The sequence below is a fragment of the Mesoplodon densirostris genome, chromosome 7 (genome assembly GCF_025265405.1).
Source record: "Mesoplodon densirostris isolate mMesDen1 chromosome 7, mMesDen1 primary haplotype, whole genome shotgun sequence".
Lineage (NCBI taxonomy): Eukaryota > Metazoa > Chordata > Mammalia > Artiodactyla > Ziphiidae > Mesoplodon > Mesoplodon densirostris.
The window spans coordinates 97,201,005-97,216,298 of NC_082667.1; the positions used below are offsets into that span (position 1 = coordinate 97,201,005).

At 38.8% G+C, this 15,294-nt stretch overlaps 1 protein-coding gene across 4 annotated transcripts in view; it reads right to left on the minus strand.

Moving 5' to 3' along the window:
- The window catches only part of PDGFD (platelet derived growth factor D), a 237,040-nt gene that overhangs the window by 13,323 nt on the left and 208,423 nt on the right, over window positions 1–15,294 (minus strand). For all 4 annotated transcript variants that reach the window (XM_060103889.1, XM_060103887.1, XM_060103888.1 and 1 more), the window contains one exon: window positions 13,406–13,604. In XM_060103889.1, the coding sequence (XP_059959872.1) occupies window positions 13,406–13,604 (199 nt within the window). The remainder of the gene's footprint in view (window positions 1–13,405; window positions 13,605–15,294) is intronic.

The following is a 15,294-nucleotide window of genomic DNA, read 5'->3' on the forward strand; positions in this document are numbered from 1 at the left end:
GGAATCCCATAAACGTTAGACAGTTATCATCAGGCTTACTCTGGATTCTAGCCCCATTAAATGTCTTAGTCCTAAACCAAAACTGCTTGAGGAACAGTAAGGAGTGCTCTTTTGGGGGTAGAGGTCAAAGGCTAAGGATGCTGTCAGTAGAATGCATCTGAACGAAACAGAAATAAAAGAAGGCACGAGTGGGTGAAGAGTCCACTTAACCCCATGAAGTCAGCTAAAAGGCTGGCCATACGGTCAATGACCCCTTGAATAAGGAATTAAATGGCAATTGAACTAATGCTCTGCCTTGAGTGCTTTTGATTCTCAAGGGCAGGGATTTCCCCCCAACTGTTATATGCTGAGCCCAGGACACTGTGGGGGCTGAATAAATGTTAAATAATTACTGTGCATAATTTATTGCTTTTTTCCCCTTCCTTTGTAAAGACATGTCATAAGTTTAGCTATAATCAAGCCAGATTTAAAGTGAATGAACTCTGTCTTGGGAAAGGAACCATTTTATTGCTGCTAAGGCCCTGAAAATAACTGCAAGTAAAGCAGAAAGGATTATGTAAATGGCTAAGAAGTGCACCAATCATCCATTACAAGTGTCACCTTGAGATAAATACTGATGCTGGCTGTGCATTACAGGGCTATGGACAGGGCTAATGCAGAGGGCCAAAGCTGTTGATGGTGATGATGGGAATATATTTTGTCTAACAGCAGGAAGCTGTTGTGGCATGTGGAAGGCAGAGAGGGATGGGAAGGAAGTGACAATACTGAGTGTACTTGAGTTCAGCCAGTCCTCTGCTAGGCACATGATACATAGGACTACCTGTCGTTGTTCCCCACCCTCTTTTTTTTTTGCCCACCATTTTGAGATGTGTATTACTCACTCAGAGTGAATACTAAGTAGGAAAACTGGGCTCGAAGTCATTCTCTCTTTTGCCTCAAGGTCTCTGCCACATAAGGCAGAGTGGGGGGATGGCAGGCAAACTTATAGCTGACCGAGGAAGATCGACCTCCCTGGCACTGTATCAAGCTTTCCCATATGGCATTGTGCTAGGACTGGGGTGGTAAATGGCTACACCCTTATCTCCAGAATATGTCCAAGCCAAACTACAATATGATTCCCTGTGGGAATTCAGCTAACTCCCAAAGTGCTGTCAACAAATCAGGATAGGCACGTATGCCTTACTCATCTTGGAGCAAAACTCTTCACATTGTATAACTGTTTTACTGACTAGCGCTGGTTATTTCCATTTCCTACCTGCCATGAAGAGATTGACGATGTTGTCAGTTTTATGCATCAATTCACTGACGTGACTCAGAACTGTGACCCAGTGTGACTGCTGTAGAATCCAGCTGTCCTGCTTATCAGGGGATTGAAACCACGAAGGCACTCAATTTAGAACGAGAACTAAAAGGTTCTTCAGAGTGGATGCAAATAACTTCAAAGTGCCACTGCAGACTTTCTGCAGGGGATGTTGAATTTCCAGTCAAAGAAGACTGACTAAGCAGCACAGCAGAGCAGGAAGCCAGACAAGTGAATGAGTGGCAGTTAAGGCTTCCAGGGCTCTGGTCCGAAGGGAGGCTCTGGTGTGAGGGAGGCAGGCCAAGCAGTACAAACTCAGAGAGGGGAGCTGCCCTTTCCATTCCCACTTCAGTCTCCACAGCAGAATATTACAGAGCAACAAGGACATTCCAGATTTCATTCAAAGGCCCGTTAATTACCTAGATGCCCTTATTTCACCCAGGTGTACATAATGTGATAACCCTTCTTTTGATGTCCTTTTGAATTTGAGTCTTGCCTTCTCATGGATCTTTGACATTAGTTACGTCTTTGGGCTGTGTACTGACAACCTGATGGAAAGGCTGAGAAGGCTCCACTGTTGCCAGAGCTTTCCTCTGGACATGTTAATCCAATGTGGGCCACTGCCTAGAACCTCAGGGAGCACCCTTTTTTCTGCAACTCTGGTCTGAAAGTGCAGCCTAGTCACAGAGGTACCTGGGCTGTGGTAAGAGCTCTGGGATCTGAGCACTAGGTCAGGGATGTGTAAAGCAATGGTACATTGGTGAATGCACTCACTGGTTCAGTTTCTAATCCATTCAGGCTCAGGTTTGGGAGGAAGGAGAGTCAGCCTGGTCTTTTTTATATTGACCATCTATATTCCTAAGTATCAGGTAGCATGAAAAGTTCTTCACATATACAATTGCATGAAATCCCCATCAATGCTAGGAATTACATACTATCATTACCCTTACTTTTACACTTGAGAAAATCGAGGCTCTGAGAGGGTAGGGAAAAGAACATGTCCACAGCCACATACCTAGTCAGTGGTAGAGCCAGAGTCTGAATTCAGGCTTTTTCATTACTCTTGCACTTCTGAGCCCAGGTCTAAAGATTTGAAGGAGGGTGCAAAGAGCAGATTCTACGAGCCCTGATGGACCTTTCCATCTAGAGGTCTACTCTTTGTCAAATGACCTGGCTTCCTAGGTGCGTTGCTAGGCACTGACCTGCCACTTTCAAGATGTTGTCAATTACATATACCCAAGCATGTACTCCTGGGCACACACATTCATCTATCGGATTGTACTGGAAATGTACACTGGGTTCTTGCAAATAAACCAGGCAACTGCACAGAACGTACTTTTTCCTTTGGTATTGAGAAATACAATGAATTTCATATTTTTTCACCTGAAATGAGAGGACTTTTGTCAATTCATGATCTTCACTTTGTCCTCATTTCTCCTTGAATTCCTTCTTGCCCTTACCTACCTGTAGTCTTTGTTATGAAAACCAATCGGAGGTCCACGTAAAGAGTTGGATGGACTGATAGCAATTGTTTTCAGGGGGCAAAAAATGATAGAACCCTAGAGATTCTTTCTAGAGGACAGATAAAGCCAATATTATATTTCACATGCTTGGCAAACACAGCATAGGTGGTGATCAGTTTATGATAAAAATTTAAAAGCCTTTTCTAAATTAATCATTTCAATTTTTTGTGAATACAAAAATTCATTGTGAAACAAAATAATGTCCTCACATTGAATGTAAGAAAACAATTTTTTTTTCCTTCCCATGCATGTTTGATTCACGGTTTGTTTTGTTCAATAAGAGGATGGTTTCCTTGGGTCAGTCTCTTCTGGGTGTCAGGTTTATTGGTTGGCTTTCATTGTGCTGGCCTTTCATCAGTCTTTATTCTGTTATGTGTGTCACCAGCCTTTTTTCTCTTTATCTTCCTGAATCTGCTAGTGTTCAGTTAAACTTCTCTATATTCTTGGAGCTAGCCAGTAATCATTTTAATACAAGCAAATTGAGCCTTTACAGGCTAAAATTCTTTATGAACTCTCTTAGCAGGCACTCACTAGCAGCCTCTATATCAGTGTAGGTTTGGCAATAGAAGAGCAAGTGCTTGAAGTAGGGCCATGCCTTATTTATTTATTTATTTATTTTTGCGGTACGCGGGCCTCTCACTCTTGTGGCCTATTCCATTGCGGAGCACAGGCTCCGGACATGCAGGCTCAGTGGCCATGGCTCACAGGCTCAGCCGCTCCGTGGCATGTGGGATCTTCCTTGACCAGGGCACGAACCCGTGTCCCCTGCATTGGCATGTGGACTCTCAACCACTGCACCACCAGGGAAGCCCCATGCCTTTTTTAAAACCATGCTTTTGTCATTCTAGTTTACCTTCTCTGGCATCTCAGTCCACTATGTCATTTTAATCTTCTAAGTCAAAAGGTACATTCACCCTACATCTCCTCTGACCCCTTCACTATATACTCACCATACATTCTCTGCCTTCTATTATAGCACTTACTTTGTAGACTTTGCTTTATCCTTTTTTTTTAATTTAGGTGTTTCTTGTCCACTAAACCATAAGGTTCTTGAAAGCAGAGTTAATCATATTTTTATCTCCCCTCTCCTAGTGCTTTGCCCCTAGTGGAAGGACCAAATATAGCTCATTTAAGTCCACCTCTCCTAAAACCATTTGGTTTCAACAGTTAGAAGCAGCATACTGCTGAAAAAACTACAACTTTTTTTTTTTGTAGTCTAAGTACACATGCCATTTCAGTATATTTGAAATAACTAATTAAATCTAATAAAAAAAACAGCTGGAGTCACTATGGCTCCCCAAGACAAACATTTCTGATTTTTCTTAAATATCTATCTTCTGTGGGATACCCATAAACTTAAAGTCAAAATTAGAAAAAGTTCAGGCCATTTATAGACCACTAGTCAATCCAGATTTTCTTTGCAAGGAATAGGTATTCAGTAACTACTATCTAAATGAATCAAACTACTGATGGTTGTTGGGTTAGAACTGAAAAACTAGGGTTCTAGAACCAGCTCTATCAAGGACGAACTGTGATGCACGAAGATTGGCATCAAGACCCATGGGCGCTAGCAGCTGTGTCCCATGGGATAAAGGATGCCATCCAGAAGGTTGGCTCTCTGATACACATCTCGAGGTGCTCAGAAATATGTCTTGCCAAATGGGGAGTAGTCCCACAATCTGTTAGGTAAAGTGCTTTATTATAAACTTGACTTTGATGTTACAACACTAGATTTATGACACTTTATGTCAGGGTGGGAGGTAAGGGGAATATATAAATAATTGTAGTATTTTTATACCAAGCAACTAGGGGCTCTCAGCCTTCTTCAAGGTGCATAAATTTCCCAGGAGGAGTCTGTTCCTCTTTATGGACATTACAACCTCACTGTGATTTTCAGGTTCCCTCTTCTATAGATTAGCACATAATTGTGAAAATTGTTTCCACATTTCAACCCAAATTTTCAAGTGCAAATAAGTCTGGAAAGAACAATTATCTTATAACTTTTAATGAGGGAATATCAGGGTATTTTAAACTTAAAATCATGAATCTCATGACTCCATTTGCTGGTTTAATTTCTGAAAAATGGAAACATTTACCACTTGTATTTATAAAAATTAACTGAAATCACAGTAAAATATTCCCACTCAGACAATTCCTAATTGTCAGGGTTTAAAAACATTGTTAAGCAATGAGCAAATGGAAATTTACTGAGCACCTACTCAAGTCTCATGGAATTCTCATAACAAACTGTTATCTTAGAGACTACTATTCCCATTTGATAGATGTGGAAACTGAGATGCAGAAGAGTTGAGTGACTTGCCTACAGTCACTGGACATATAGTAGGCATTTGACAAATACTTGCTAGAAAATGAATGGGTGAGTGCAAGGATATCTGCAAGGCATTGGATTAGGCATGAAAGCAGCTGTCACCATCATAAGGCAATTCTCTGAACTCTAGGTGGATGTATGAAGTACATCTATGCAATGAAAAATAAGGAAACAGGTTAGGAGATGAATAAGAATCAAGGAGATCTTTCTCTTGTCTCTCATTTACTAGACTATGAGTCTGAGCTTTACACATTATTGGTTCCCCCACAGCATTGACTTTGCAGCCAACACACCCAGGTTCATGTCATGGCTCTCTACTTTATAGCTGTCGCTGAACCTTTCTGGATTTGTTTCTTTTCTTAGATAAAATGGGAATAACAATACTCTTCTGCCAAGAAATTCATTGAGCTTGAATGCATTAAAAGTGTCTGAAGCAAGGTCCAGACCCTAGCTCTCAGTAGGTATGCCTCACATTGACCTTGAACTGAGTAAAACAGATCAATGAAGTAAGGTTAAGAACAGAATCACCTAAACCAGAAGTGGCTAAGATTCTGCAATTGGTGATCACTAAGGAAAGGAAGGTCATGTCCACTTCGATCGAAATGTCAGAAAACAATGATGATGTGTTATTTTTAGTTAAATTTCATGGGACATAGCACTCAGCACAGTCCTTTGCAAGTAGAGACACTTAATGAGCCAGATGTTCCAGCACCAGCAGTTTCTGCATGAATGTGTGCTCTAGGAAGGGTATGCTCTCTCCTTAAGTCCATAGGGGCACTGAGCACAAGGATGCTGCAGAGGATTCCCAATGCTACACAGGTAAAAATGGGTACAGGAACTACAAGGCAAACCCATTCATCTTTAAAAAGAGTGAGTGTTGTGGAAAAGGCACATTTGTCCACCCAGACACTAAAAGTTACCTGTGGTTTTCTACTGCAAAATGGATTTCCTAATCAATGTGCATTTGAATTATATGCCTAGATGGGAGGAATAACTTTGATGATGAGAGTGGGCTTAGGATATCCACAAAGATAGACAGCCACTATAGGAGAAAATCAGAGGCTGCAGTGGCAGTAAGAGAATAAACAACCAACAAGGTCCTTGTCCCTGTGTTGAGATTTTCTTCAAACATTTTATGTGTGTGTCCTCATAGACACATGTGACACTATAAATGATAATATGGTTTTTATTAATGCTTGCTGGCAAACTGAATGAGTGGGGAATCTAGTTACCTACAAATCATATGGGTTATAAAGAGTGGCTAAAATCTAAAAAATAAGCTTTAAAAAGGAAATGTCCAAAAAGCAAAAGGGTGCCAGAAATTTCTGGGTAAATATATCATAGACAAGTTTAGTACTTGGCAATTATTTTGTAAACTTTTAATGAGTTTACTGATTATACAAATACTTAAATATGACAATATTTGGATACTCTGTAGGAGGCTCTCCAGATTACTGATGCTTATCTAAGAGCCTTATAAGGAAGAGAGCAGGGTCCACAGAAATACCTTGGTTCTGTGCAGAGTTCTGTATTCAAGTAATAATAATAGCTAGCATTTACTGAGGGCCCACTAGGAGTTGGATACTCTGCTATTATTAATCCTCACATGACTTTGCAAAGTTGTTATAATTAGAGTCATTTTACCAAATGGAGAAAACACAGGCTCAGAGGTCTTCACATAACTCTCCAAGGCCACCATTAGTACTTGAGTTAGAATTTTATTATAAGCTTACTTGACTCCAAAGTCCATGCTCTTTCCACTATGACATTCTTTCTTTTGCTGTATTTCTATCAAATTTATGGTAAACAATTTTAATATTGATAAAGAAAACTTTTACTTGGTACATACCAGAGGGTTCAGGAAACTCAGTGAAGCTAACCCTTATTAAACACAAGAAATTAGAAAAAGAAATCCATTTTATTTAACGTCTGTAGTACCTCTGTTTGTTTAATTTACCGGTAGATAGTTACAGAAGGATATCTCAAGAGTGACTTATCTGATTCATCACTAGCATCAGCCAAGGGCTTTCTGCAAATTCTCACCCAGATATCAAATAGGCAGAGAGAGAAAGTTGTAAGCATTCAATTTACTGTGACTTTAGGTCATTTCTAAAATATGTTCACATCTTAATACACTCTGAAATTATTTCCTACATTCTAAACTGTTTTTTAATTACTTTTATGGGCAACTTCTACCAAATATTCACCAAAAATAACATTTATAAAAAAACATGTTAAACAACATATACCATGAGGTGTACCTGCTTAAACTTTTTTATTTATTTATTTATTTTTGCGGTACACAGGCCTCTCACTGTTGTGGCCTCTCCTGTTGAGGAGCACAGGCTCCGGACGCACAGGCTCAGAGCCATGGCTCATGGGCCTAGCTGCTCCACGGCATGTGGGATCTTCCCGGACCGTGGCACAAATCTGTGTCCCCTGCATTGGCAGGCGGACTCTCAACCACTGCACCACCAGGGAAGCCCTGCTTAAATTTTTAAGTGTACAGTAATATTAACCATGAGCACAGTGTTGTACAGCAGACCTCTAGCAATTTTTCATCTTGCACGACTGAAACTTTATACCCATTGAATGACATCTCCAGAGCAAGACTTGGCTCTTTCTAGTTAGTATGACAAAGGGCATGACAAAGAAACAGCAATAAATGACTAATTTAAAAATAAAAGATATTTGTATCTAATAGAATTTAGCACCAATTTAAACATTTTATATGAAACATATTTATTTAATTTACTCATCAGCTTCTTATTCCTGTTATTTACCAATAAATAGTTTTCAAATTAAAGAATCAAGTGTTTTAGATCTTACAGCAAAATAATGTCATGTAAGAAATCACAAATTGATATTAGATCCTGAGAAATGGGTTGGTAACTGTCCCAGAGTTACAACATCTAAGCATTTAGAGTCTGTGAAAATCATATATTTCAAACTCTGTCATTTGGACTCAATTTAATTTCAATATGTTTGCTTCACTCAATATTAAATTACTGATTTTTTAAAGAGGAATGCACATCAAATTTGGCCCCTGCATCAAAAAATGGTGGCTCAGGGGCTTCCCTGGTGGTGCAGTGGTTGAGAATCTGCCTGCCAATGCAGGGGACATGTGTTCGAGCCCTGGTCTGGGAAGATCCCACATGCCACAGAGCAACTAGGCCCATGATCCACAACCACTGGGCCTGCGCATTTGGAGCCTGTGCTCCACAATGAAATGCCACGACAGTGAGAGGCCCACGCACTGCGATGAAGAGTGGCCCCCGCTTGCCACAACTAGAGAAAGCCCTTGCACAGAAACGAAAACCCAACACAGCCAAAAATCAATCAATCAATAAATAAATAAATAAAAATTAAAAAAATATGACGACTTGCTCAACATTAAAAAAACACACAACCCAATCAAAAAATGGGCAGAAGACCTAAATAGACATTTCTCCAAAGAAGACATACAGATGGTTAAGAGGCACATGAAAAGCTGCTCAACATAACTAGTTATTAGAGAAATGAAAATCAAAACTACAATGAGGTATCACCTCATACTGGTTAGAATGGGCATCATCAGAAAATCTACAAACAACAAATGCTGGAGAGGGTGTGGAGAAAATGGAACACTCTTGCACTGTTGCTGGGAATGTAAACTGATACAGCCACTATGGAGGTTCCTTAAAAAACTAAAAATAAAATTACCATATGAACCAGTAATCGCACTACTGGGCATATACCCAGAGAAAACCATAATTCAAAAACACACATGCACCCCAATGTTCATTGTAGTATTATTTACAATAGCCAGGTCATGGAAGCAATCTAAATGCCCATTAACAGATGAATGGACAAAGAAGAATGGTATATATATATAAAATGGAATATTACTCAGCCATAAAAAGGAACAAAATTGGGTCATTTGTAGAGACGTGGATAGACATAGAGACTGTCATACTGAGTGAAGTAAGTCAGAAAGAGAAAAACAAATATCATATATTAATGCATATATGTGGAATCTAGAAAAATGGTACAGATGAACCAGTTTGCAAGGCAGAACTAGAGACACAGATGTAGAGAACAAACATATGGACACCAAGGGGGGAAAGTCAGGGTGGGGTGGTGGTGGTGGTGGTGGTGGTGGTTGGATGAACTGGGAGATTGGGATTGACATGTATACACTAATATGTATAAAATAGATAACTAATAAGAACCCACTATATAAAAAAATTAAATTAAATTAAATTAAAAATATTGGCAACTCTTTGGGGAAAATTGTATTTTTGTAAAGCATTACTGTAGTTCAAAACTATTAAGTTGGAGTGCCTCAACAATTATATCCATATTTTAATCACAACACAAACTGTGAGAACAGGTTTTCCTCTTGCTATTATGTGTTGGATTTTTCTATGGCAAACACACCATCATTCAGGAAAGTCAAGCTCTCCTGGAATAAGTAAAAGACTGCATCTCACTTACATTGTTAATCTCCATAAATGACCTCTCAATTAATGCCCAGTCTAGTAGGGTTTAAGGCCGATAATTTTTCAATGTAGAGATGTCAGATTTCATGCTACATACTTGAGTAAATATACATTGCTACCAAGTTCAAAGTATTGTGTTTTAAAGGAATTGCAGTGCAACTTCAGTTAAACTACAGTGGTCATGCAATGATTCAGAGAGTGATTACATAGTTTGTAGAACATCCATATAATATTTTATCCAATTATGTGCAAATTTACTATGTTATTGGCATGTTCATCAGAAGAAATAAATACAACTTGAATTTCAAACGACTTTTTTTTTTAACTTTTGGGCAGCTTTGAGGTTGAAGGCATGGGGTTGAAATTATTAGCAAAAATTGCATTTTGGAACTGTACTTATCTACAGAGTTCAATTATCCATGCTACCCTTTTCTCCATTACCCCCTAGGAAACTGAAAGTTAGATATATTAACTTGTCCTATTATAATCAGTCCAGAAGGTTTTACAGTCAAGTTTGTACTTATCTATTACTTGCGAATTTGAAAAAAGTGGACCTTATATGCTGAAGTTCTGGCTTCAGTACTTGGCAGAGTTATGTCTCTTTTCTCTCCCTCTTCTCCCTAAGCTTTTACTGTCCTCTTGCTTCTAATTTTCAAGTCTCTTCTTAAGGAGAACTAAAAACTCACTGTCACCCAATCTTCCTTCAAATAACAGTAGAAGCAAAGCATAAAATTTAATTTTATTAACTGTTTTCTATTTCATTACATAAGTTCTTCACCTAGTGTGTTTGTGCTTTATTTTAGAGTTTATAAAATTTTGTGATTTATATATTCACATTCAAGGGTCATCTTAGAATCCTGTTCTTTGGTATCATGAAAAATGCTACTTTTGACCAGTCTGGGCAAATCAGAATAATGAATGCTCAATATTCAAATATGATATTCAAAAATGATGTTTGTTTCTGTACATCATTAAGAGATTATTATATTGATAGTAGAAAACGTTTTTAGGGATCCTATAAAGTTCACGTTTTATTTGACACCTAATGTACCTCCATCATCTATAACTACTTTTCGGTTTTCACTCTTTTATTCACTGTCCCTTTTCTTATATATCAGGATAACAACCATGAATTTGTACTTTTAAGTTCTAAAAGCTGAAAATAACAGCTGAAATATTAAACCTGACTTCCTTTGCCTTTGTGATACAGGCAGGTGGTTCAGGATCGGAGGAATGATAAACAATTAAATCAGCACAGTTATACAAGTGCAGAGTCGGTGGTGGCTTTCCAGTTAAATGAAAGGGTACAGACCTGCCTTATGGCCATTTTAAACAAGGGTTTAAGAAATGAAATCTAAACCAACAAGGGAGAGAAATGTTTATGCTGTCAGAAATAAGTAGAATGGTGCCTTGAATGTTCTAGCAAGGTTATTTCGGTAACCAAAGGCATTCTTAATAAAGCTACAGTCCTTAGTCTATGGGGTGGGTTTCTATAAATGTTAGAAATATACTAATACTGAATTATTAATATCTTCAATTCCACAAACATTAACTGAGCAGCTAAAATGTGTCAGAGACTGTGCCAATTTACTGGAAATATAGGATGAACCATCTCTCAATCCTGGCTGCCTCTAAGGATCTCTCTCAATCTCCTAGGAGCCATAAAATAATATCAATACCCCAGCCTTGCCCTCAGAGATTCTGAGTCATTGTGACTGGGATAGGACTAGGCACCCGTAGTTTTTTAAAGCTCCCCAGGTGACTTAATATTCAGCCAGAGTTGAAATCCTTAGGTCCTAGGCTCTCATATTCCCTTAGAGAAACACAAAGATAAAAATAGCAATGAAATAGTAGGACAAATAAGTGCTGTGGCATCTCAAAGTACTCCAAACTTTGGAGTGGTGTGCTTCACAGGGAGACGACAAAGGACAAGAAAGGCTTCACCAGGGAAGTGAGGCAAACGTTTCAGAATTCTCAGTAGCTACAGCTGGCTAACACTTCTTGAGCAAGTACTATGTGCCAAGTGCTTTTGATGGCACCCCTAACAATTCCTGAAAGTAGGTGTTATCATACACACATTGTCAATGAGGACACTGAGGCTCAGGAAGAGTCAGTGACTTGCTGAAAAAAATCACAAAACTTCTAAGTGGCAGGGTTAGGCTTTGAACCGAGACACCTTGCCTCCAACTCAACATAGTATCTGGGGAAAAATAAGTAATGAATTTAGGTGATTTTTAAATTTTAATACTTCAAAAAAATAGGTGTCAAGAAGGGCTGCCCCTCAAATAGCTATAGTGGTTAAGATACTTGAAGACAGAGTCAGATTTTATCATTTCTTTCTCCAGTACCATTTTTAATATTTTTTTCTGGGGTTTTCAAAACAGTGAGTATTTTATTCTCCTTCAAGTTGACCTAGTAGAGATCCAAAGACAGCAACGTTTTATAGAAAAGCCATTTCTTCTCTGAGTTGAATCCAATCTGAGCCCTGGGAAAATTCGATTTGAGAGTTACACTGATCTACATATGACATATCTGCATAACATCAGGGCCACCAGTGACTCTGTTGTCCCCACTTAGCTGTGCACTTTAAGTATATAAGATTATGACCTAAGCCATAAGCAGCAGACCCAGGCAGGAGTTAACTAACTAGTCATTTCAGCCTACATGTTTTAATATGTTGTCCTTACCAACATAAACATTATCTACAAAAGGGCCCAGGGTTCCTTTTAATTCCTGAAAGTACCCATGTCATTACAAAGTATAGGAAACAAGCTGTATTGTACTAAATACCTTTATATCTATGATGCAAGCCAGCCTTACAAGACTTGTAGAGAAAGTTTAAATAATAACAAATCTTAAACATAACAGACTAGAAATTATAGTTTTATTCAATGAGGTAATTACAAGTTATTTCTATATTAATTTGAGTTAAACATTCAAATAAACATCCATGTCCTGAGATCATATCACTCAGATGTAGTACTAGGATACCTATATTTTAAGAGTGTAAGTATTACTGTTTTAACTCATTATGTTTTAATTCTGCCTGAATATTCCTTTTTTCTCCCTTCATTTTGCTCTCCTGAACCTTCCAGCTGAATGTGTGCCCTCACACTTGTCCACAATAGCCCAGATATTGGTTTCTTCCTTGAGACATTTATATCCTATGAACCACCAAGGACACAAAGCACATAGTAGGACCTCATAAAAAATTTCAGAATGGACATTGAATGAATAGAGTTAAATCTTCCAGAGTTTTGACCATAACTTTACCAGAAGCCTCTCCTGCCAAAAATGACTGAGTCCCGGGCTAATTCAACATTCATACCCATCAGAGAGGCACAGGGGACTGTTACACGGGCACTGCCATTGGAGGCAAGAGAGCATGACTCTCCTTTCCTCTCCATTGCCATGCAGCCTTTGAAGAGTTATTTACCTTCCCTGACTTTGGTTGCCTCTACTGTTTACGGTGGGACTGATAATGCCTTACTTGCCAAGAAACACAAAGTTGGTCCAGATGATTTTATAAGGTCTTTTCTAGCTCCAAACTATGACAGATCTTTGACTGAATCAAACCTTTCTTAGTCCCATACAAACAACACAGTTTGGACAAAACACAGAACATCATTTGAAGGTTCTGTGTAAAAGATATGTGATAATGAACTAACAGTAATCATCTGATGTAAGTGAATTAACTACATTGCATTGCAAATTCTTACTTATTACTATTAGCACTTTTATCTGCTTATGAAGAACCTTATTTGTTTCTTACCTTTTGACTTCCTGTCATGATATGACCTGCCTCGATAATGAGGGGTGTCCAAATACAGATTCTCAAGATCTTCTTGCCATGACTCTGGATTGAAGTGCTTGAGCAGATCTTCCACAGTATCAAATTCTGCAACGGTTTTGTCCAGAGTATCCGCAGTGAGAGTGGGGTCCGTTACTGATGGAGAGTGATAGGATACCCCCTAAGAGTGACATACAGCTCAGTGTACTCAGAAAAAGTCCATTGCTATGAAATACAAGAGTCACACAACCATATGGAAGGAACATAAACAGACTTCTGATTACAAGACATCATGTACATAAATATCATGCTAAGCCACTGTGCCATAGTCTTGCTATATTCCTAAATAAGAACAATTAAGTGGTAAATCATAGTCATTCACTTTTTTGCAAATCAAAAACTGGCAGGTCATAAAACATCCAGGTCATCTGCATTGCAATTATTAAAAAAAAATATACCAGCTAAATGGAAATATCAAAATAAGTCATCCAATTTCTTGGTTCAAAGTCTCAAATCATCATATCCATATCAACAAATAATGGTGAGCATGTAAATTCTGAACTCCTTTCCATGCAAATCTTGAATAATCCATTCATTCTCTCCATTTAGCCTCAGTGTCCCATCTTTGTAGCTCACCTAGCATTGTAGACGTTCTGTGAACAGGGTTTAAATTTACTCTGGAGACATCATGATAAAATTTGGCACTTTAACCAGCTTACTAACTGTCAACAAGGATAATAAGCCATGAAACTGGCCCCTTTGACCTAAGAGTAGAAGATTCACATGCGTGTGCGTGCATCTTTTTAACATCTTTATTGGAGTATAATTGCTTTACAGTGGTGTGTTAGTTTCTGCTTTATAACAAAGTGAATCAGCTATACATATACCTTTACCCCCATATCTCCTCTCTCTTGTGTCTCCCTCCCACTCTCCCTATCCCACCCCTCTAGGTGGTCACAAAGCACCGAGCTGATCTCCCTGCGCTATGTGGCTGCTTCCCACTAGCTATCTATTTTACATTTGGTAGTGTATATATGTCCATGCCATTCTCTCACTTCATCCCAGCTTAGCCTTCCCCCTCCCCGTGTGTGTGTGCATTTTAAGTGCTATAGTTTGTGAGGGATCCCAGTTGCCATTAAAACATTCTCAGGAATACTCTTCAAATGGGGAATGCAACATCATTGAAAGTCTGGAAGGGATTATGTATTTTGCCATGGAATATACCCCCACTTAAGTTTCCAAGCACTTACTTCACTAACACTTGTACAATCTAGAGGTAAATGAGCCATGTAGCAAACATCTCTGTAAAAATTCATGACTCGGGCTTCCCTGGTGGTGCAGTGGTTGAGAGTCTGCCTGCTGATGCAGGGGACACGGGTTTGTGCCCTGGTCCAGGAGGATCCCACATGCCGTGGAGCGGCTGGGCCCGTGAGCCATGGCCACTGGGCCTGCGCGTCCAGAGCCTGTGCTCCGCAACGGGAGAGGCCACAACAGTGAGAGGCCCATGTACCACAATAAATAAATAAATAAATAAATAAATAAATAAATAAATAAATAAATAAAATTAAAAAAAAAATTCATGACCCATTAACAAGGAAATGGAAAGCACATAGTCTCCAATGATTTCTAAATGTCTTTAAAGAAACTGCCAAACAAATAAGATCCCCAAAGCGCAAATATCTCATATCTCTACAGGAAAAATAGAGATTAATGAAAACTTGCATTTCTGAAACTCAGCTACATTCCTTTTGAGAAATAATATGCCTATGCATTATAGAGTCCCAGACAGTAAAGCCCACATTTATATTCTCTCAGGTAACACATTTTCTTTTTAGCCAATCAAAAGCCAAAAGTCCCCAAAGGATCACTTG